Source organism: Anomaloglossus baeobatrachus, chromosome 2 (genome assembly GCF_048569485.1).
Source record: "Anomaloglossus baeobatrachus isolate aAnoBae1 chromosome 2, aAnoBae1.hap1, whole genome shotgun sequence".
NCBI classification, from domain to species: Eukaryota; Metazoa; Chordata; class Amphibia; order Anura; family Aromobatidae; genus Anomaloglossus; species Anomaloglossus baeobatrachus.
This window is the reverse complement of record NC_134354.1, coordinates 97,597,944-97,622,621: the sequence shown is the minus strand read 5'-3', so window position 1 is coordinate 97,622,621 and position 24,678 is coordinate 97,597,944. Positions and strand designations below refer to the sequence as shown.

The 24,678-nt window shown below is 42.4% G+C and overlaps 1 protein-coding gene across 3 annotated transcripts in view; it reads right to left on the bottom strand.

The window, feature by feature from the left end:
- Positions 1-24,678, bottom strand: part of ZSWIM7 (zinc finger SWIM-type containing 7) — a 154,485-nt gene that overhangs the window by 88,466 nt on the left and 41,341 nt on the right. For all 3 annotated transcript variants that reach the window (XM_075333167.1, XM_075333166.1, XM_075333165.1), the window contains exon 4: positions 23,110-23,212. In XM_075333167.1, the coding sequence (XP_075189282.1) occupies positions 23,110-23,212 (103 nt within the window). The remainder of the gene's footprint in view (positions 1-23,109; positions 23,213-24,678) is intronic.

The window sequence follows — 24,678 nt, the reverse complement described above, 5'->3', positions numbered from 1 at the left end:
TGTTCCACTCCCCGATTGCCCTCACTGTCAGTGATAGCGCTCTTATACAGATTAAAGGGGTTATCTAGTACTTGAAAACCCCTTCTCTTTCTTCTTGTTCGTCCACCCTAAAAATAAATAAGCCTATGCTCATATCCGGAGCGTCCGTGGTTCCAGCAATGTCTAAAGCCGCGTTCCTAGGGCCCACATGACATTGTTATGACACATGTGCCACACAAACAATCAGTGCTGGCTTCCTTCTCTCCGCCGTCAGATGTTTGAGCAGCGCAGTGCTCACATCCTGTTCAAATGTAGGTGGGGAGATAGATGCCAAGCGCTGATTGGTCGCAGGGCTTGCGTGTCATAACCATGTCACATGGGCCCCAAGATTGCGGTTTTAGACATCGCTGGTTCCGCAGCCACATCAGAGGGGAGTATAGGCTTATTTTATTTTTTTTACGGGGGTGAACAAGGGAAATGAAAAAAGGTTGTCCAAGTAGTGGACAACCCTTTTTAAACACCTTTACTTAAGAAAGCTGCATGGTGCTTGTTCTTTACTCAGCATTTGAAATTTTGGTGTAATAAGCTCTAGGTGCATAGAAGTGGGACTGTGGGTAGAGTCTTCGGCTCCAGTCCCGGCCCTGCTGCCTATCTCTGGTGTCAGTATCTGCCTCGTGTTTGAAAGTTCATACCGGAGCCATCTCTACCGCGGGTGGTGCTTGAGAATATTGATCTCCTGGCGGTCTTTAATAAAATGGCGCCTCTGGCAGCATTAAATGGCTCATCATGGAACCAAGATCTCAATATATTCATGCACCTCAACCGACATCATATTAATGAAGACCACAAGGAGATCAATCTGCGTAAGTGTCGCATGTGGTGAGGAGTGGACGGCACCTGCACAAAATTTTAAGTAGCAAGCAGATACAGACATCAGAGTCCGGTGTAAAGGCCTGAGCAGGAGCCGAAGACCCTACCCACAGTCCTGCCCCTGTACACCTAAAGCTCATTACACCAAAACTGTAAATGCTGATTACAGAACGAGCACATGCGGATTTCTTTAGGGTATCTATTGAATCTGTATAACAGGGCCAATATGGTCATGCTTTTACTTTAACTTGCAACATAGTGCGGACAGGTTTTCTTTAAAGTTATTTTTAAAAAATCCCAGCCAAACACTTTATTCTTGTGTCCATTAAACTTTGGCAAATATGGGAAGCAGATATTATATTATTCCACTGATGACAAGTAGGAAACATTTGGTAACTCACTGTTCATGAACCCGTCAGTGAATAATGTTTCTTCTTTTAAAAAGAATAACTTCCATTCTTGATACACATATACACATATATATTATATATATATATATATATATATATATATATATATATATATATATATATATATATATATATACATACAGTTAGGTCCAGAAATATTTGGACAGTGACACAATTTTCGCGAGTTGGGCTCTGCATGCCACCACATTGGATTTGAAATGAAATCTCTACAACAGAATTCAAGTGCAGATTGTAACGTTTAATTTGAAGGTTTGAACAAAAATATCTGATAGAAATTGTAGGAATTGTACACATTTCTTTACAAACACTTCACATTTTAGGAGGTCAAAAGTAATTGGACAAATAAACCAAACTCAAACAAAATATTTTTATTTTCAATATTTTGTTGCGAATCCTTTGGAGGCAATCACTGCCTTAAGTCTGGAACCCATGGACATCACCAAACACTGGGTTTCCTCCTTCTTAATGCTTTGCAAGGCCTTTACAGCCGCAGCCTTCAGGTCTTGCTTGTTTGTGGGTCTTTCCGTCTTAAGTCTGGATTTGAGCAAGTGAAATGCATGCTCAATTGGGTTAAGATCTGGTGATTGACTTGGCCATTGCAGAATGTTCCACTTTTTTGCACTCATGAACTCCTGGGTAGCTTTGGATGTATGCTTGGGGTCATTGTCCATCTGTACTATGAAGCGCCGTCCGATCAACTTTGCGGCATTTGGCTGAATCTGGGCTGAAAGTATATCCCGGTACACTTCAGAATTCATCCGGCTACTCTTATCTGCTGTTATGTTATCAATAAACACAAGTGACCCAGTGCAATTGAAAGCCATGCATGCCCATGCCATCACGTTGCCTCCACCATGTTTTACAGAGGATGTGGTGTGCCTTGGATCATGTGCTGTTCCCTTTCTTCTCCAAAAATTTTTCTTCCCATCATTCTGGTACAGGTTGATCTTTGTCTCATCTGTCCATAGAATACTTTTCCAGAACTGAGCTGGCTTCATGAGGTGTTTTTCAGCAAATTTAACTCTGGCCTGTCTATTTTTGGAATTGATGAATGGTTTGCATCTAGATGTAAACCCTTTGTATTTACTTTCATGGAGTCTTCTCTTTACTGTTGACTTAGAGACAGATACACCTACTTCACTGAGAGTGTTCTGGACTTCAGTTGATGTTGTGAACGGGTTCTTCTTCACCAAAGAAAGTATGCGGCGATCATCCACCACTGTTGTCATCCGTGGACACCCAGGCCTTTTTGAGTTCCCAAGCTCACCAGTCAATTCCTTTTTTCTCAGAATGTACCCGACTGTTGATTTTGCTACTCCAAGCATGTCTGCTATCTCTCTGATGGATTTTTTCTTTTTTTTCATCCTCAGGATGTTCTGCTTCACCTCAATTGAGAGTTCCTTAGACCGTATGTTGTCTGGTCACAGCAACAACTTCCAAATGCAAAACCACACACCTGTAATCAACCCCAGACCTTTTAACTACTTCATTGATTACAGGTTAACGAGGGAGACGCCTTCAGAGTTAAATGCAGCCCTTAGAGTCCCTTGTCCAATTACTTTTGGTCCCTTGAAAAAGAGGAGGCTATGCATTACAGAGCTATGATTCCTAAACCCTTTCTCCGATTTGGATGTGAAAACTCTCATATTACAGCTGGGAGTGTGCACTTTCAGCCCATATTATATATATAATTGTATTTCTGAACATGTTTTTGTAAACAGCTAAAATAACAAAACTTGTGTCACTGTCCAAATATTTCTGGACCTAACTGTACATGTACATACCTGCTTTCATTCATATCATAATGCATATATTGAATATGTCTCTAATTATTACAAAGAGAAAAAAAAAACATTGCCAAAACGAATAAGAATTCTCATTGGAATGGATAAAGGGTGCTTTACACGCTGCGACATCGCTACCGATCTCGTTAGCGATGTAACGCGCCAGATCGCACATACGATTTGCGAGATCACACGTGACCGGCGCTAAAGAAAAAAATGACCTATGTGCGATCTCGGCAAATCTTATCTGCGATCTGGCGTGTCACATCGCTAACGAGATCGCTAGCGATGTCGCAGCGTGTAAAGCACCCTGAACTCTCATCTTCTTATAGTTTTGTTTGTTTGTTAATTTAAAATATAGAGCTGGGAGGATCACAAGACTATAAGATGTGGTGCCGTCGTGGCATTATTATATTATATTCGGTTTTATTAATTTTCTCTGTGGCATTTCAGCAGCATTTACTGCACATTGTCCATACAGTTCACTGATCACAGATTCATACAATCTGATAATCTTTTGCCGAATCAGGCTCCTTGGACCCTGTGTATTTCATTTATCACAAATAACATGCTACAGATAACATTAACTTAACATCCCCTATTATTCTTTCCTCATTGGATTCCGTGACCAATAACGTATTCCATTTTTTTTCATTGATGTGTTCTCTTTTTTTGTTACTGGTATTATTTACTTTAATTATGATAACTACATAATGATATTTTATTAATATTTAATGTTATTATATTCTATTAAGAGTAAATTATGTCTTTCCATTTTTAGCAAACATTACAGGAAGATTTATCAAGAGTCTCAAAGAAAACGGCCTTTGTTGCCCACATAATTAGAACACGGCTTTCATGTTTCCTTTAAAAAAATGATGTTGAAAATTTTTCAGTGAAGTTTTTTTTTTATTATTAAACAGTCAGTGGCGTAAAAGGAAAACGCAGGTTAATGAACTGGGGGTAGATCAGATATGGCGCCATCTTGGTTCTAACGGAGATGGCCAGTAGTGTCCAGATTTGTATATGGTGTTCACATTTAAAGAGATATAAAAAGTGGTCACGAGTCCACGTAGGTCCTTGGTGGTCCAAGTACATTTCTGTTATGACAGTCCTTTATTAGAAAGTGACATTATGTTCTCACTAAAGGCCCCGTTACAAGCTACGATTTATCTGACGATATATCGTCTGAGTTACGGTTTTCGTGATGCACTTCCGTCGTCGTTAGCGACGTCGTTGCGTTTGACACCTACGAGCGACTCTGAACGATCGTAAAACTAGCGAAAATCGTTGATCGTTGACACGTCGTTCATTTTCAAAATATTGTTAGTCGTTGCGAACGCAGCAGACATATTGCTACATATTGCTACGATTGACACCCTACCAACAACGAACAACATCGTTAGTGCGTCCGTCATCAGCGACGCGGGTGTGTCGTTACGAGCAATGCCCCACGCCTTCTCCGCTCTGATTGGTGTTACGCCAGAGTGTATGCTATGGACAATTATACGCCTCTGTCATTGCTGGAATCGTTGGGAGGAATGCTGTGTGACGGTGTCCACACGACCGCCTTGGTCAAAAAATATATCGCTGAACGATGTAGCATTGTTTGTGAGATAGGTACGTGTGACCGCTACAAAACGACCTATGAGCGATCTCGGCAAATCGTAGCAACGATCTGGGCGTGTCACATCGCTAACGAGATCGCTGTAAAGCGGCCTTTAGCAAAAGATGTTTTTTGGGGAATAATTTAGACCCCAAAGATATAAAAGGAGACATCGGAAAAAGGATAAGGGCTGAACTGGAAAAGGTAAAAAGAAAAAGAGGAGGGGATCTTTGTAAAGAAAAAAAAAAAGGTTATCCTAACCAGTGATGTAAGGAAAGAGAAGGAAAAGGTAAAGGTTTTCCACCTTGCAATTGTAGGCATCCAGTAAGGCCGGACTTAGGCCACGGCCTAGAGGTAAGGCCGCCATCACAGGGTTGGACTGGAACAAAAGGAGTTAAATAATAAAGGGCTTGGAGATTTTTCAAGTATAGGAGAATTTTCAAATAATGGAGGGTTTAGGGGTTTTGCTAGGCCCAGGGAAGGAGGGGAATAATACAAAAGGTGAAGATCCCAAGGAGGCAGAGTAGTGAATTAAGGGTATAAATAGGGGAAGCCATTAGTGTAGGACAGCCATTTTAGGCAGCCTACAATTAAACTCCCACCCACCCTCTCTTTTTAGTGCAGTGTCAGTACATGGTGAGGAGGTCTGAGCGGCTATGTTTGGGCTTTCATTCGTGTAAGTATGCTTAGACAGGTATATATGTTTAGGTTACTATCAGTTCTAAGATTTAGGTTAGGGTTTACTTTTGACCTATTAGTTTCTTTAATTCTTGTCACAGTGGCGGGTGGAAGGGAGGGTCCTCAAAGTTAGGAATGTGGTTTCACATTGGATGGATGGGGGGGTGCGCACAAGGCTCTGGACTCCCCAGATGGATTCAAAAGGAATGTAAGATGGCTGAACACCATGAAGGTGGTGTAGGTGGGGTCCGTGGTGGTGCAGTAAAAAAATTGGACAGAGTCGTTTTGCAATAAGTGCATCTGAGCAGCAGTATAATCGGCTAGGGGTAATACGACCTTGTAAGTCTACGCTGGGCCGGTCCCACAATAAAAATTGTTGGGGGCTTCTAGGACTAATGCCTTCTTATTAGTGGTATCGTTTTAGTTATATGTTGTATGTTTAACCCTCAACTGGTGAGGTGGGGTTTGCAACACCCCAGGGAAATTTTGTTCAGCTGGCATTCATTGGAAAATGCTGGTATGAATCATCAATTTATTACATTTCCCGATACTTGTGGGTGTCAAAAATGTGGTATACTCATGTGTAATCAATCGCCAATAAGAAAACGATTAAAACAAACGTGATCTTTGCATTTTCTGCAAAAATTTGAGATTTCTAAACACTGGGGTATAGGAAGCCCCACATCACCAGTTGCGTGACAAAAATCCCACCTCACCAGTTGAGGGTTAAATAAAACGCTGCTGTGGCCAATTTATTCCATCCTCTGGGTGGTCTCTTTATTTTAGTTTAGTATTTAAGCTATGCGCCTAGAAGTGAGGATGAAAAAGACGGGCGAGGCAAGGACATAAATTGGGTTTAGGAATGACTCGTCAATACCCACTGTCAAGTTGGAGAGGGGGAGCTCCATTTCCATCCTGCTCAATAAGACTAAAAGCAATCTTATAGTTTGTTTCATTTGTGGTGATAATATTTATAGAATTGGCTCCTATATCTGAAGGAACTCTTTTCCTTGAGCTACTTTCTGTAGTGACGCATCTACCCCGTTGATTCTGAGTAAAAAGGCAAGTTCCACTAAAAATGGATAAAGTGTAGGTTTGTAAGTCACATATGTAGATGGGTCTTGGTGACCGCTGTCTACATGTCGATATACAGTAAAGTCTCTCATAAGCTGAGAAAATGCGTGTTTTTTGGCTTTTATAGGATGCCAAAGCAGCGCTGTGATTCCATGCTAATGGCAACAAAGGCAAGTTCAATTTCTCTGTACTGCTTACTAAATTCAGGTCAAAGAATCTGAAAGATGAAGTAGAGTTTCCCATTAAAAAGTTATAATTTAATTAATTATTTGATCGTTAAAATCATTTGACTTTTTCCAAAAATATAAAACTAGATTTTATGTGCATTAAAATTAATTAATTGTGTATATCAGCTCACAGTGTGAAAGCTCAATCCCGATTTCGTCCTGGAGCGCGGACAGGCACTGCCACAGCCCGGTATAACGTAGAAAAAAGAAAAGGATGTTCAGCTCTTCAGGCAAAGAAATCACGTCTTTATTTCATCATGCAGACACGAAGAATAACATGACCAGCACTGCGCGTTTCAGGTGAAACACTCACCCTTAATCATGATTAAGGGTGAGTGTTTCACCTGAAACGCGTAGTGCTGGTCATGTTATTCTTCGTGTCTGCATGATGAAATAAAGACGTGATTTCTTTGCCTGAAGAGCTGGACATCCTTTTCTTTTTTCTACATTAAGATTAATGATTTCATAATCTATTATGTGAATGTATAAAAAACATGATTTATTAGAATACATATGAAGATGCTCCAAAATATAGGATTGTATATATACGCAGCTGAACTGTACATTTTATTTTGGGTTAAGAGACCATGAGAAAAATGTTGGGAGCTGAAAAAAAAATAGAAAAGTCTTCTGACTGTCATCCAAACATAATATTATCCGAGTATTCAGAAATCACACTGTATGTACCAGATGTGTGTGTCTTGGACAGAGAGTCTCTGATGAACAGGACAGACCAAGAAAAAGTTCAGATGTTACAACGCTATTACAAGATCATGTAAGGAAGACAGCCAAAATTACATATCAAACAGGCAGCCATCAGTCATTCATGACCCACCATTGTGTATTAGACTTGGGTGGCAGACCAGAAGGTTAAGTGCACAATATGGAGGAAAATGAGCTAACGAGCATTAACGATACTGAAGCTTTTGGTTCGTTCTCATAAAATTTAAGAAAACATTCTCTTGATTGGAAAGAAAGCTTGCCATGTTTTGGATTCTGACAAGTATCTTTGATAATAGGTATGCAGAAACTTAGAGCACCATTGAGAGAGGGGGCGAAAAACTATAGCTGTACAATAGAGATATATGCTCTTGTCTTTTAATCAATTTATACAGCCAACTGGATACTGTTCACATGGCTGGAAATGCCCTGGATCCCTGCGGATACAATAAGCACCCGACTTATAGGGTCTGTCACTTTGGAGACAGAACTCCTTTTGGCCAGACATTCCCTCCAATATAGTGTAGAATCACAGAAAGGCTCAACATTCTGGCTCACAGTAAGGCCTCTTTCACATGTCCGTGAAAATCACGCACGTTTTTCACGGATGTGTCAAAGGTGCCCTCCGTGTGCTTTGTTTATGGTACACGTGTGTTCTCCATGTGCTATCCGTGATAACACACGGAGAACAGGAACTTTCTGCTCACCTGTCCCTGGCGTTGCTGTCCGTGGTTCTGATCTACGGTCTCCGGTCCTGCCGTCTCCCCGCTGCTGCTGCTTACGGCCCGCAGTGGAATGAATATGCAATGAGCATAATGAGCGGGGGTCGGAAGCAAGTGCCAGCAGCGGCAGAGACAGCAGTGCTGGAGAAGGGGAGTATAGAAATTTCTTTTAATTCAGACACGTGTGTCTTCTCCGATACGTGTCACATGGATCACATCCGTGCGGTCCGTGTGTTGTCCGTTTGACACCCATGATGCCGGAGAGAAACGGACATGTCTACGTGTGGAGCACACGGGCACACATATGCTCCACACAGACACACGGTCCATGGCAAAACACGCACGTGAGCGCAGACCCAATGATCTTAATGAGTCTACGTGTGTCAGTGTCTCCGGTATGTGTGAAAAAGGACCTCACAAGTACCGGAGACACGGACGTGTGAAAGAGGCATAAGAGATAGAGCATACACACATGATACAGTATACTACATGGACAGATGTATTTTTGAAGACATCCATTTCTTGTGACTCCAGTTGATCACCAGATTCTTTCCATCCTACACCCAAGGGCACTAAATACAATTTAAAAACTACGGATGTTTACCTGAGAAAAAGCCTGTTCTATACGACAAATGGTATTCTGTACAATTCCTGTTTGGCCTTCCATAAACAGATAAAGGCCTCCTTTCACCTCCATGCAAAACACTAACCTTTTGCAGTTCGTAGTGAAGGTGCGTATGTGTGTGCGCGTGTCTTTTACGTGTGCTGTCCCTCTGCTATCCGTGTGACATCCGGATATCAAACAGACAGCATGAGCTGGTAGACTTACCTGTCTCCCACACGGCTGTTACTTCCAGGTCCACCCTGAGTGCAATGAATATGCAAAAAGTATAATAAGCGGGCCCGGAATTAAAATGTGATGACATCTGACGCTTTTAGGATAAGGTACCTATTCATAAGTACCCTGTCCCAAAATAGTCCGGTGTCATCACATTTTAATTCTCACCATGTTTTAACAAAATTTTCCAATGAAGACAAGAGTTTTTATCAAGTTGGTGCTGGATTATACTACCTATTACTTTGCTTCATGGATGACAGACACATGGATCTGTGCACCTGAACTTATTTGATCCGCACAGACGGAAAACGAATGGTCGATTACAAGCCTCTGAGGGTGAGCTGATATATACTTCCTTACGTTTTTAACAAAATCTCGTCGCAGTAGAGAAAATCAGCGGTGGAAATTGACAAGTACAGTGGAATCTTGGTTTAAGAGTAACTTGGTTTGAGAGGTTTTTGCAAGACAACCAAAGCTTTTTACAAATTTGTAACTTGGTGTAGAGCAATGATTTACAAGAAGAGCAGATACTCACCATCCACACTTCCGGTTCGGTCCTTTCACCACACTCTGACCCACACTGGAGGTAACTTTCTGTACATATGTACTATATACAGTATACCATTGTACAGCACAGTATATACTACATAAAATACCTATCAATTTGCATTTGTGGATACAGTATTGTACTTTCTGCTAATCAGTACATTGCATGTACTGTTCCTCCCGCACACCAACAATTTTATTGTAGTGCAGTTTAATTTGTTTTTATGTTTTTTACTGTACTGTACAGTATTTTGTATTAGTGTACTGCAGGGGTGGGGAACCTCCGGCCTGCGGGCCGTATGCGGCCCGCGATGACATTTTCTGCGGCCCCCGGGCACATTCCAGGCAACCCCAGTGCTCGAGCGGCACTTGCGCTTTTGCCGGCCGCTGGCCCTTTAAATCCCAGTGCGTTCTGGGTAGATGCTAGAATGTATGGGCTTTTTCCAGATCCTGTTTGCAGCCCTTTTCGGGACCTGACTACAGCCCGTACATTCTAGATTGAACCCGGGACTGTGCTCGCGTGCTCAGGGTTTACCTTGTGGGCGGGTAAGCAGCGCGCTGTGCTCCTTTCACAGAAGAGGTTCAGGCCAGCAGATGCCTCCCGGACCTATGCTGTGTGACTCCTCCTCCCCAAGAACTGTGAGTATGCAACCCATCGCTGCCCCCCCCATCCAGTGCTATGTACCCCCTAGTACTGTGTGTAACCCCTCAGTGCTGTGTAATCTGTGCAGCCTTCTAGTGTTGTCAGTGCTGCCACATAGTGCTCTCCCTGCTGTCTCCTAGTGCTGTCACCTAATGCTCTCCGTGCTGCCTCCTAGTGCTGCCACCTGGTGCTCTCTGTGCTGCCACCTGGTGCTCTCTATGCTGCCACCTGGTGCTCTCTGTGCTGCCACCTGGTGCTCTCTGTGCTGCCACCTGGTGCTCTTTGTGCTGCCACCTAGTGCTCTTTGTGCTGCCACCTAGTGTTCTTTGTGCTGCCACCCAGTGCTCTTTGTGCTGCCACCTAGTTCTGTCAATGCTGCCACGAGGTTCTGTCCGTGCTGCCACCTAGTGCTCTTTATGCTGCCATCTAGTGCTCTTTGTGCTGCCACCTAGTTCTGTCCATGCTGCCACCTAGTTCTGTCCATGCTGCCACCTGGTGCTCTCTGTGCAGCCACCTAGTGCTCTCTGTGCTGCCACCTAGTGCTCTCTGTGCTGCCACCTAGTGCTCTCTGTGCTGCCACCTAGTTCTGTCCATGCTGCCACCTAGTTCTGTCCATGCTGCCACCTAGTGCTCTCTGTGCTGCCACCTAGTGCTCTCTGTGCTGCCACCTAGTGCTCTCTGTGCTGCCACCTAGAGCTCTCTGTGCTGCCACCTAGAGCTCTCTGTGCTGCCACCTAGAGCTCTCTGTGCTGCCACCTAGAGCTCTCTGTGCTGCCACCTAGTGCTCTCTGTGCTGCCACCTAGAGCTCTCTGTGCTGCCAACTGGCGCTCTCTGTGCTGCCACCTAGTGCTGTCCGTTGTGCCACCTAGTGCTGTCCGTTGTGCCGCCTATAGTGCTGTCCGTTGTGCCGCCTATAGTGCTGTCCGTTGTGCCGCCTATAGTGCTGTCTGTTGTGCCGCATATAGTGCTGTCCGTTGTGCCGCCTAGTACTGTCCGTTGTGCCGCCTATTGCTGTTCGTGCTGCCACCTAGTGCTGTCTGTGCCCGCCACCAGTGCTGTCCATGCTCAGCATCTCCTGTGATGTATACGCCCCTCTTGTGATATATATGCCCCAGTCCCTCCTGGGATGTATATGACGCAGCCTCTCCTGGGATGTATATGACGCAGCCTCTCCTGTGATGTATATGCCTCAGTATCTCCTGTGATGTGTATGCCCCCAGCCTCTCCTGTGATGTATATGTCCCAGCTTCTCCTGTGATGTGTATGCCCCCAGCCTCTCCAGACCAAGACAAACCTGGAAAAGCTGTTGTGAGAAACAAAATGATCAATATCACCGAACATCACAGCCGCTCCAGCCACCACATTAGGGGGGAGTTAATTGTTTGACCAAATATAGCCTGGTCGTTTTGAAGTTGATAATTTGGTGCGGCCCCCAAAGGTTGGTAGAAAATTCCAAATGGCCCCCGGCAGTAAAAAGGTTCCCCACCCCTGGTGTACTGTAATCATTTTATATGAATACAGTACATTTTGTATTACTGTAATAAATTTGAATAAATCCAGCAAATATTTTTGGGTTGTGGAACAAATAGTCTGTGTTTCAATTATTTCCTATGGGAAAATTCGCTTTGATATAAAAGAGTAACTTGGTTTAAGAGCACACTCCCAGAACCAATTATACTCGTAATCTAAGGTACCAGTGTACTGTGGACTGGACATTTGCAGTTTGTTAATTTATGCTGTTTTCTTTGAGTTTTCATCCTTCACTTTCATAGGGTCACATCTGCCTTAAATTAGCAGCAATTACCCAGGAAAATAAATAAAATAAGTCCTGTGTGGACGTACCCTAAAGCGACTTTCCAAGAATGTAAAAAAAATTAGCATAGAAATGTTAAATCCTCCGCTTGGCAGCCATGTTCTTATAGATATTCCTTACGTTATAGCGATAAAGAAAACAATGAAGGAACAACAGAGTATAACCATTGCAGCCAAAGGGGATTTAACATGGACACTTAAGACTTTTTGAAAAATCGCTTTTTATTCACTTCTTTAAGGCAAGATGAACAAAAAGACAAATATTCTGACAATTTTTTTATGACAATTTACATAAGGTGGTTATATTGCTGTGGTCAATACAATTATTTGTTCATCTTTTTCCACATGAGTATAATGATTTTTAGCATAATGAATTGAAACTGAATGTTATTGATGGAATATTTCAGGATTGTGGGACCCATTTTAAATTTCGCCTAGGATCACAAATTTGTCTAAAATGGGCCCTGACCGTCATGTGGACTATGGCGAGAGGTGAATCTGCCATTGAATTTTCACACCTTTTACCACTATGAGGAGCACACTGCTGAAAGATGTTGGGTGCTCATGTATCAAGTGGACTGAGGAGCTAAGCTTGCTCCACATGTGGTGGGTTTCAGTTGTGTCAAACTGGATGCCCCTGGTGGTGATGGAGGTCTGAGGTGCAGCACATTAGCAGCGAGGATTGCACCTCATCCTTTGTTTAATATACCCTAGGTTGCTGGTGACATGGTTGGGTTACAGCACTGCATTGTCACGGGGACCGGATGACAGGACCAGGGCACCTAGGCTGACTCTCATACTGCGGATCCCTGTGCTGTCCCTCAGCTCAGAAGTATGCTAGATGATAGTGAGGTCTGAGTTGCCAGCGTGACCCTAACTCCTGTCCAAGCCCTGATGTAACTCCCATCCCTCATCTCCACCCAAGGGGTGAGCTGGGACTGTAAGCACAAATCCCACAACTACACACGAACAGGGGAAAACAACAACTTGTATACATGGCCCTGATGTAACTCCCATCCCTCACCTCCATCCGAAGGGTGAGCCAGGACAGTTAGCACAAACCCCACAACTACACATGGACAGGGAAACACAACAACTTGTACACATGGCAATCACACACAAAAGAGTGACTAAATGTGGAATTGAGAAGTGTGACAGAGAGTGAATGGCTCCCATTTCCCAGCAACAGACGTAAGATGTATGCAGAGAGTGTCTACCTTATAGCTAGTCAGCGAGTGAGAGTGAGCAGAATTCAGTATATATATATATATATATATATATATATATATATATATATATATAGTGCTATATCAGTGATATAGAGTGGGCCACAGAAAATCAAGTAGGAAGCTGAAGCCTGTATTGTGGTCTATAATTTGTCCTGAATATAAACTCCTGCCGTGTAATTTATGCAGAATTTAAATTGTGAATGGCATAAAGAATGATAAAGAGTTGGTTTAATTTCATTTAATCTGCACAAATCCATAGGTCTTTTTAATTGATTGATGGAAAACATTGTTTTTCTGGCATCCATGAGACTGATAAATGTTGATTAAACGTCTTGCGATATAAAATAATGTCCTAGACTATACTATACCATTCCGGGGATAAAACAAAGCTTCTGTAGCGTATAGATTTTCTTGTAAAATGGCAGCCTATGAGCGATTATTAAGACTCTATATCTGTTCAGTGGCTAATGCAGACACTTCTGTCAAGGGGCACATAAATCATAGCCCTGTATCAGTAGCGCTATCGGGTGAGGTATAGGGGCCCAGCCAGAGCAACCGCTGCACATAACTGTATGATCATGCAGTTACAGCTGGAGGTTTCTACAGTCCTCCACCTGTGATCGCAGGTAACCTCACCTGAGGTCACTCACTTCAATGAGGTCACCTGAGGTCAGGTTACCTGCGATCACAGGTGAAGGTCCATGGGAACCTTCAGTTGTGATCTCAAATATCCTGAGTGATGTCACCACTCATCGCTGTGGCTCAGTCATTCTCTGCCTGAAGCTCACGGTCATGTTCTATGGCTGCACGCTGTCACTTTAGGTTTAGCAGAGCTAAAATCATCGTAGTGGATTATGTCGGACCTGAGTGTTTTGAGGGTTAATAAAGGGGTGAAAGAGGGTGGTTTTTTTTGTATTTTATTACAAATAAAGATTTTTTTTGTGTTGTTTAGTTCTTTTCACTTACAAATTAGTAACGGACGGGGTCTCAGACACCTCCAATTACTAATCTAGAGCTTAGTAGTAGCTGTGAGCTGTTATTAAGCCCTTATTTCACCGATTGCCACCGCACTAGGACAATCGGAACGCGCTGGGTAAAATTCTGGGCTGGTCGCATCTAAATAGATCTAAAATGTGACTCCTAGTTGTGTGTCTTTTCTAACGGTAGGGCATCCTTGTGTCTAAAACTGAATTGCATATGAGGTCACACTAATTAATTTTTAAGTGATAAAAGATGCCTCTTTTAACATATGAAAACTTGTTGACTGTAGAAGTTGATTGTTATTGCATGCAGTTAGCCTGTAATCTATAAGTACACCAAGTTCCTTCTATAAAAGTGACTCTCCTAATTTTACTCTCCCTAAAACATATGAAATAGTGTATGGTCTCTTGTTAATGAGACCAGTTGTTTATGGATTTATGTTGCAATGCTTCATGGGGAGAAAAAACAAACAAGAAAACAATTAGTTTTCACCCAAAAAGAAAGAACCATCATGTTTTTTTACAACCTATTGAAGATACGGTACTCTATAAATTATAATTTGCATAACTTAATTGTAAATTGGATAAAAAAAAACAACAGAAAACAATAACAAATTTCCCATTCTTCGTATGCTTTCCCCAGTGCATTATTTTTCTGTAACATCTAAGCCGCTTTTAGGCCTTTGTACAGCAACATTAAAGTTAATCATTGGATCCACCAAGACCACAGAGCTCAACTACTAGGAAAGAAGTGATAATGGTCTGTTCCTAGTGGCAAAAAAAAAAATAAAGTAAATAAATAAAGTATATATTTTTTTTTTTTAAATATATACTCCTTTTCAGTGTGTACACATACAGTATAGATTACACTCTAGTGTTTCTTTTCAAGGTTGCATCCAAAAAATTGTTAACATACTTAAAATACTAACCCAAGCGACTTCTATTTACAGAATACAAAAGAAAAGAGAATGCAGCTGGGAAGCTGAAGATTCTCTTGTCTTATTTCCAAGAATATGATATGGATTGCAGTAGTAAATAGCAAAACTAATTGTGAGGAGACAAAGCTGCCTTCATGGCTATATAATGATCAGATGTGGAAGGGAACAGCTGGATGGTGAAGAGCCACAATTACAGCCTGTCCATCACGCCACTACAAAGCGTTCTTCTGCACAGTCACACAAATGTACATGAGAAAGGTCACAAATGTTGCCTGCCAGCTGAATGCGCAGAACGAAAACATATGTTTTTACCGATACTGCTCAATGTAACACAAGTGCTGCTCTGTCACTGCTATGGGGACATGCACACGGAAAGTGGGCGCATCAGAAATAAGAAAGTCGGACTTACCAGAACATAAGGTGTTCAACATACAAAGACGAAAAAAAATAGTTTCAAGGACAGATTTTTGAATATTATAAAACACAATAATTGAGGGATTTTATTATAGTAAAAGTCTGCAAACATGCATTTCACAGTAAAAGCATTAATTCATCCATGATTCACGGATCCGCCACTGTGATGTTTCAGTCTGGACTTTCTGGCCTTAAGAGGGTTATTCCCGTTTCCAAGATCCCAATATGTAGTAGATGTAATAATAATATTAGCAAATACCTCCAATTAGAAATGCAGCATAGTTCTACTGATTAGTTATGTCGCTTAACTCATGTGCAGGGAATTACAGCTTAGATGTCCTTAGTTACGACCACTCATATAGTTACAGTTAGTTGCTTGTGGTCGTAACCATGGATACCTACTTGCAATACCCTGCAAATGAGGTAAGAGACATGTCTATATCAGGAGAACTATACTACATTTCTAACTGGAGGTATTCGCTAATATTATTATGATTACACCTACTACATATTGGGATGGGATCTTGGTGAAGGGAATACCCCTTTAGGCAAACAGATTGCTCCAGAGATAGCAGAAAAGCTGTGATAGTGCTGCTGTATAGTCAACAATCACTGGCGCCATTCCCTAGAGACAGAGGGTCATCCATTCAGAATTACGCCCCTAAAGAGTTGATTCTCCATATCAAACTTGGTCTCATTAAAGCCTAAATTGGCGTGGTTACAGAAGGCTCATAGAATTAAAATTACTTTATTGTGTTAATTATTCAGAAATGGAAAATTGCTAATGAATCAGGTGATTGTGTTTGGTAAGATAGGACTAATGCCCAATGTCGCGGGCGGAGGAGGGGACGCTGCGCTCTCCCACTGCTCGGGTCTGGCCGCTGCTGCTCGGTGGTGGCTCGAGCGGTGGGCCGGATCCCGGGGACTCGAGCGGCGCTCCTCGCCCGTGAGTGAAAAGGGTGGGGATTGGATGGTGGGGATTTGGTTATTGTTCGTGACGCCACCCACGGTTGTGGTGATATTGGTGACACCACCGCTGCCCTGGACGGGGGATCCCGGGAGCGATGACAGGGAGCAGCCTGGATGTTAGTTCTCCCCTCCGTGGGTAGGGGGTTGGTTGTCCCGGGGCCCAGTGATGGGGTAGGAATGGATGGCAGGCGGGTTACGGGGCCTGGTGAGGTGCAGGGTCGCGGGGGCAGGGCTGTGCCGCACGGCACGGTGGTACTCACTCAGCCAATGATGAGGACACAGTTCTCGGTAAAACACACGGCTGGATGGACGGGTCCCACAGTGCGGTGTTGTTTCTCCCGGCAGGTTGATGGTGACTGCCTTTCCCTGCACCTATGTAATATAACGGTCCCAATGGGTTCCCACCGGTAACCCGCTCCCCAGCTTGAAGGTTGCTGAAGGAGCCCCTTTTGCCCGCAGGCTCTGGCCTTGGGAACTTTAGCCTTGGCGGTGACTGTGTTTCCCTCTCTCGGTTGGACGGTTGCCTTCTGTCTGGACTTGGCTGCTGGGAAACCCAGGAGGTTCCCTTCGCTAACGGATTTGGCAAATTCACGGCGACTCCTAGCCTTGCCGGGGTCCGCAAGCCCCTGCCAGATGGTGCTGACTTCTCTTTGTGTACCAGTCCGGTACCGCCGGGTCACCGCCCGTCCACGGTCCTTACAGTAAACTCAGATAGGCCACTCCTGCAGACGCTCACCACCATCTGCCAACCTTGCTGATCCGTCCGGGCCACACACCCGGACCAACTTCAGGCTGCTTAACTGCCACTTTCCTTCCTCTCACTTTCACTTCCAAAACTCATCTGCCTGCTTTTCCCGCCTCCAGGACTGTGAACTCCTCGGTGGGCGGGGCCAACCGCTTGGCCCACCCCCCTGGTGTGAACATCAGCCCCTGGAGGAAGGCAACAAGGGTTTTCGTCTGACTTTGGTGTGCCTGACCGGGAGTGTGGGGTGTGTTGGTGTTGTTCTCTGTGGCCCCTGGCTTGTCCAGGGCGTCACACCAACATGTCAAGCAACAGTTTTAATTTATGATAAAACAATAGGATATCCCAAATCTCTGCCAGATATACTTGAGGGTGACACATCACGGAAGCGCAGCAAGGCAACAGAGCTTTACGTAGATCGCTAAAGTTGGAGGTCTTGAGTTTTCAGTCAAACCATATATATTACATATGACATCTGTCCTACAGAATATATTAAAGCCTAGATAAACATTAGAACTTGTGGCCAAAAGGTATCTCTTTCAACATGAGCATTCCTTACACATGAGCGTTCTGCTTGGTTGATGTTTTAAAAGGGGAGAACGTAGAAAGCCACTGCCACCCAACTAAAATATTGGCTTATATGTCTAAAATATCTAGGGACCCTAGAGAGTACATATCGTCAGCCTGGGTCTGCATTTTTTACTTAAGAAAAGAGTGGGCAGGCTCAGATTGAGGAATTTTCCAAATGCCCAAAAGCAACCTATTAACAAAAAGAGGTCCAAAGTGTCCCTAATGGATTTTCTACAAAGTGTTGGGTACAAACCTTCAATTGTGGAACCCTCTGTAGCCGTCCTTGCTGAGAACGAGCAAGATCTCACTCTCTGGGATAACCAGCTTCTAGCATGGAGGGTTGCGGGATCTCACTCAGCATTCGGGGTTCTTACAACCCGGAAGTTCTGCCCAGACTTTTAATAGAAAGTCAGGTTCTTTAGTGGGACACTTATTTAATTGGTGTTATATAGAAACGTCACTAGTCTGAGGCTTCTCGCTCTTTTCCTAAATAAAAAGGGCAGCCCCAGACTAGCGATAGGTACTTTTTAAACCATTTAAATATTAGGTGCACACCTCTTCCCTTGAACTTTCTGCACAAGGGTTTCGGGATAAATTTTGCATGAGATGTAAGCCATTGCTTGAGCACTGTAACAGTGGAAGATTTCATGACCTATCCTTCAGGTGGATAGCACCTAATAGGCACACAAAGTCATCAGTTGCCAATAAACTACCATATTCCGAAACAATTTTTTATTTTTTTTAAAAAAGGTGCAGATCATGTGGTATTCATTGTTTTACTCAAAGTCTCCCTATGGTAGGATAGCAGCAGCCTCAACTACAAGGAAAAAAAAAAATTGGTGTAATGCACGGTTGCATTTTAACAAAAATTGATTGACACAACACTATATATATATATATATATACATATACATATATATATATATATATATATATATACACATATATATACATATACATACATATATATATATATATATGTATGTATATGTATATATATATATATATATATATATATTATATATATATATATATATATATACACACACACACATATACATATACATACACACACACGCACACACAATAACTACTAAAGCATAAGCGTTTTTGAAAACCGATTTAAATTAGAAAAAAATATAATACTCTGCTCTTTTCCTTTACGTATCAGTGAGTAATGTGGTTTGGATAAAGGAATGACCACAGCTTTAGAGTTCAACAATCGTAAAACACAGAATTTAATTCAAATCCAACTCAAATATTAATGAAATGACTTTCAGCCTAGGATGTCAGCCAAATGTCTGCTGTAGAAGATGACACAGCTATATCTGAACAAAGCTTTAAATAAGTGTGGCGGGCCGACATATCTATTATTTGCCAACTTCAAATATGGCTATTTCCATCACTTTCCTTGTATTTTACATATGTCTCAAGTGTGCTATATAATAAATGGCACATACTCACGTATGGATTCCCCCTCCACTCCTCCATACCCCTAGCTCGGTCCACTGCTAGTCTCTTCTCTTCTTCCGATACATGATCGATGAAGCCAAATCAATTATATATGTTTTTACTTTTTAAAGTTCACTCGGGCCAGTAAGATCATTGAATGGGGGCAGTATACAGCTCAACGTTTATGTGAAGATCAAGTGTAGCATCGCTTATATAACTAGATTTATAACGTTGAACTATAGTTACCAAAACCTGCAGAACAAGTGGAGACCAAGCAATCATTGCGGAAGCTCTGAAAACCAAGAATTTGAAGACGGAGAAAAAAATATAATGGTCTTCAACAAAGAAGATCTCTGAAGAATTTCGTCAACGACTGCAGTTTGACAAAGACCTCCTTCAAGGAATTAGTCTAGCAAGACTAAAGCAGTAAAATTGCTAGTGTTGTCCCCAGAAGGTGACTAATCTATGCAAAGTATGCTGCTCTCTCTCTGATCGAAGACCTGAAATGGCCCTAACCAACTTTTTCAAGAAGAACAATCAGCAGAAGGATCCAGGGACCAGTAAGAGGCAGGAAGGTCTTGCACCTCCAACCAGCAAAAAGCGAACAAGGGGCCAAGAGAGGGAGCTCAAGCACTGGAGTCTTGGATGCAGCTGTGAGAAAATACAAGCCATTTTGTTCTTATAGAAACCATCTTGTCTTATAATGGAATGATGTCATAGGGTTTAACTAACACTGATGGGTGGGGACGTTTCACACTCCTGCAGCTCTTATTGGTGCATAGTTACTTCTTTGTTTGGGATACTATATAAACTGGTCACATGATGTAATAAAGACAGAAACTCTCAGTACACCATACTAGGCTGTGCTGCATTGCTTTCTCAAGTGTTTGTAAAACAAATCTTATCAATTTGGAGTTCCAATGGCATAGAAGGAGTGTATTTCGGTCACACAGCAAACTATGTGTTCTGAAAAAACCTGCTAAATGGACAAAGGCTTCTCCAAGTGGGAAACCCAAATAATCCAAGCCTTCATGTATCTTCTATGTGATCATCAAATGTAGAAGGTATTGGTGGGCAGTGAAAACAGAGAGCACAAAATCCCATTTCTCTTGAATTCTGGGTGGTTACCCAATCCCGAGAGGAGAAAGAGTGACTCTCTTGATGCAAATCCCTCACAGCAATGGCCCACTGTATGACATAGTACACAATGCACATGCAATCAACAGTTCTTTTAAATAATTTTTCATGCAATCAAGGTCATGTAAACCCTTACAGCACTTTTTAGAGGTGTTTTGAACTCATGCAAGCACTCCTGAGACTAAATGAGCAGCCAGGAGGAGCAGTCATTTCACTCTCCTTGCTCTCCAAGAAACTCAACGTTCCTATGAATCATATTCTGTGTGGTACGGGGAACCATCTCAGATGAACAGATGTAGGATCTTATCATGTTGGTTGAAAATGCAAAACACAGTACCCACTGATAGAAGGTTCTGCAAGTGGGAAACCATCATTTTAAGCTGAAGATAAAAAAAATATTAATTCTACAAATTTTCAGCAAAATATTATAGCATATTATATATAATGTTGGGGCAGTGTAAACTCCATTTTATTTTGTGATCGTAAAATGTTACAGTGCTACCCACAAATATTTGGTCTTTGGTTTAGCAACCTATAGTGAGATTTCGGCATAAGAGCTATATTGAATACTTTTTCCCAAGAAGCGTGTCTGGTAAGACTCTCTACACAAACCATATCCAATAGGAGAATTAGAGCCAGCTCACCCTCAATAATGTCTACCTCAAAACAGTCTATAGAAATCCTATCTACAGTATGAGGATGGCATATGCCAGGACAACTTTATGAATTCTAATATATGAATTAAGTACGACTACCCCAAAATCAATCACCTGAAGAGGACCCTATGGTCTGTCAAGATTGTCTCAAGGTAGTTCATATTTCCTTTGACGGGACTGAAAAAAAATTAGATTGTTACCATTTGTCTCATGCATTTACAAACATTGTACGTCATGTGTTAATCCCAAGGGGCACAATGCATGGCTTCAAACCTTATAATGATTACATGTAGGCAATAAGAACGTTCCTACATATTAACGGCCATGTCTTAAACAGAGAACAGATGTTCTGGAATTAGAGAGCGCTAATGTAGGCTTATATATGGAAACATGGAAATATAGGAAAAAGCGGGGGAGACACCGACAATAAATATTAGTATACTCTTTAATTTGTCTGAGACAGTGAAGAGAATAAACACTTGAGTTGAAGATTGCAAAAGTCACCAGGTAAGATAATCCCCAGATATCCAGCTGTGTACTACTAATTCTGCTGATAAATGAGCTTCATTATGAATGAATGAAGTTCAAAGCCTAAAAAAGGGTAGATCCACAGTGGAGCATGATGTTGGCCGGCAGAGTATAGATTTGCATGATGTTGGCCAGCAGAGTATAGATTTGCATGATGTTGGCCGGCAGAGTATAGATTTACAAACTACAGATGTAAAATATGCCTTAACATCCGGTATCATTATATATACCGCGCACACACACACGCACGCACGCACGCACGCACGCACGCACACTATATGTATGACAAATTGTGTAGTACATGAGTATTTTTCCTATCTTTGCAGTCTACAGCAGTGAAGTCATCAGGACTGCTGCTCTCTGACTGAGCTTTGTGCAGGCTATGGCAGTGATTTATGCCAGAGTTGAGAATAGGTTAGTAGCCTGAAATTAATAGTACCATGCTAGGCTGCCCAACAGGTTTGCACTGCTGATGCCCACACTCATTTTGGAAACTGCAGATCAGCACATATTCCATATATGCCCCATGTCTGCCATATCTGCAGTGTGTAAGTGTCATGCACTGATACTTACACACTAGCAAATAGAAAATGTCAGTCCTCAATATATGACAAATAAAGAAAATGAAAAACAAAAGGATTACAGTCTATCCTAGTTTGAAGATATTTGTATATATAATTAATAAAAAAAAAATGTAATTCATTACTTATCAATGGAAATTCTGATAAACATTAACTACATATATGACATAATTTTGTGGCACACAGGAAGTTACAGTCAGGTCTTAAATTAGGTATAATTGTTCTTTGAAAGATCTTTGAAAAGTCACAATACTATTCAGGATTGTAAGAACATATAGATTTAAAGTCCATGGTTTTAAAGAGTCTGGGCCCGATTCATCAAGACCGGAGTTGTTCACACTGGCCTTTGTGAAAAGGTGTTCTGGAATCGTACACCTCTTCATGAATTAGTAGTGTCAGATAAGTGTTGTGCACCTCTATGTGCGCCTCACCACAAATCCTAGTATAGTCCATGCTGTAGTAAGATTTGTGGTGAAGTAATTGTCAAACTTGACGAGCAGCAGTTGCCTTGTCTCCACCCTGACTACTTTGTTGGAGCTGGGCATAAAAGAGCTGAGAACGCAAAAGTTGCAAACGTTTAGCTCAGCCTGGAGGTTGTGCCAAAATGTTGTGACTTTTGAAAGCTTTTTACGATTGCAAACGGAAAAGCTTTGAAGAATCTGGCCCGTTGACTTACAGAGTAATGTCAGCTGCAAAATATTGACTTTTAGTAGGAGCCATTTGAAACTTTTCCCCAAAAACTAATGCGCACGTCACCTTAGTGTTTAGCTGATTTTCTGTAATTTAAGCAGAGCTGTAAGTAAATCATGTGTCTTGCAGTGGTCTTCTGGCTTCACGGGACCGCTATTGCCAACCACTGATAGACAAAGGGCAACAGTTTTAGAACTATTTCTTCCAAGTTGGACAGAATGTGATCACTATGTAATTCTAGGTCAACCATTGACCAGTTTTTAAACTAATTAGAACATCACAAATACGGTACCTGGAAAGTGCTTCTTCCACTTGGACTTGTGAGATGTGTTACAGAACGCTGATCAACTAAGTCCAAGGCATATAGAGCAGTGGGTCCAAAGATAAACTTCAATCTAAAAAATATAATCAAAATGCACAAAAAGAATCAAATATAATATTGTATATGATCCATACATTGTCTGTAATCAAGTGTGTTATCAGCATCATATCATCAATATCATGCAATTATATTTGTGATCCCAGTGGTAGAATCCCTCTATTAATTGGGGTCCTATATTGTGTATAAAATATCAATGTGTTATCCTCTTTAATCTTTAAATAGTCATTAATAACATTAAACAGTTTTTTTCTAAATATATATATATATATATTTATATTTTAGGCACTGTCTAAAGTTGCCCACAGATGGGTGGAGGTCTGTGCAATAAAGTGAAATGGTATTGTGAAAAAGACCCCACTATTATCCTGCAGATATGGGGTCAATCTGCAGGTTATTGGGATTTGGACGCCGTGTGGTCGCCACACTGCTGTAACTGTAACTGTGCTCTGGCACCGACTGACAGCCAACTCTGTACTGATGCAATCCTGAGCTGGCTGTCAGTCAGAGCCAGAGCGTTGGTTATTTTGCGCGAGACCTGTAGCCAATAAGCAGCGGCTTCACTCTCATTCCTTTGGACGTACCGGACATTTGGAGGAAGTCAGAGCACCTGCAGCTTTCACTTCTTCTGAGTCTTAATCGGGCTTTACACGCTACGAGATCTCTACAGCGATCTCGTTGGGGTGACGGATTTTGTGACGCACATCCGGCCGCTGTAGCGATCTCGTTGTGTGTGACTCCAAGGAGCAATTTTGGATCGTTACAAAAACGTCCAAAATCGCTCCTCGTTGACATGGGGGTCACTTCTCAAATATCGCTGCTGCATGTACGATGTAGTTCGTCGTTACTGCGGAAGCACACATCGCTCCGTGTGACGCCGCAGGAGCGAGGAACCTCACCTTATCTGCCGCCGCCCGCAATGCGGAAGGAATGAGGTGGGCGGGATGTTACGTCCCGCTCATCTCCGCCCCTCCGCTTTGATTGGGTGGCCGCTTAGTGACGTCGCTGTGACGCCGCACAGACCGCCCCCTTAGAAAGGAGGCGGTTCGCCGGTCACAGCGACGACAAAGAGCAGGTAAGTAGTTTGACGGGTACCGGGCGATGTTGTGCGCAACGGCCAGCGATTTGCCCGTGTCGCACAACCGATGGGGGCGGGTACCCACGCTAGCGATATCGGTACTGATATCGCAGCGTGTAAAGTGGCCTTTAGTTTCATGTGAAGGAAGGTAGAGTGAAGTAGCTGCTGATTTGCTGCAGGGGTCATATGACAATGTCACGCAAGCTCCTGAAGAGACAGGTGGTCATCGCGGGAACGGAGGCAAGTATAGGCTATTAATTTATGAAGGAGAAGGTAGAAAGTGAGAAGGGGATGTCAGAGTAGTGGAAAGTTCCCAGTGAACCCATCTGATCTGTGTATCAGAAAAACATAACCAGACAAATCGAATACCAATTGAATAATAAAAAAAAAAAAAGGGATTGCAG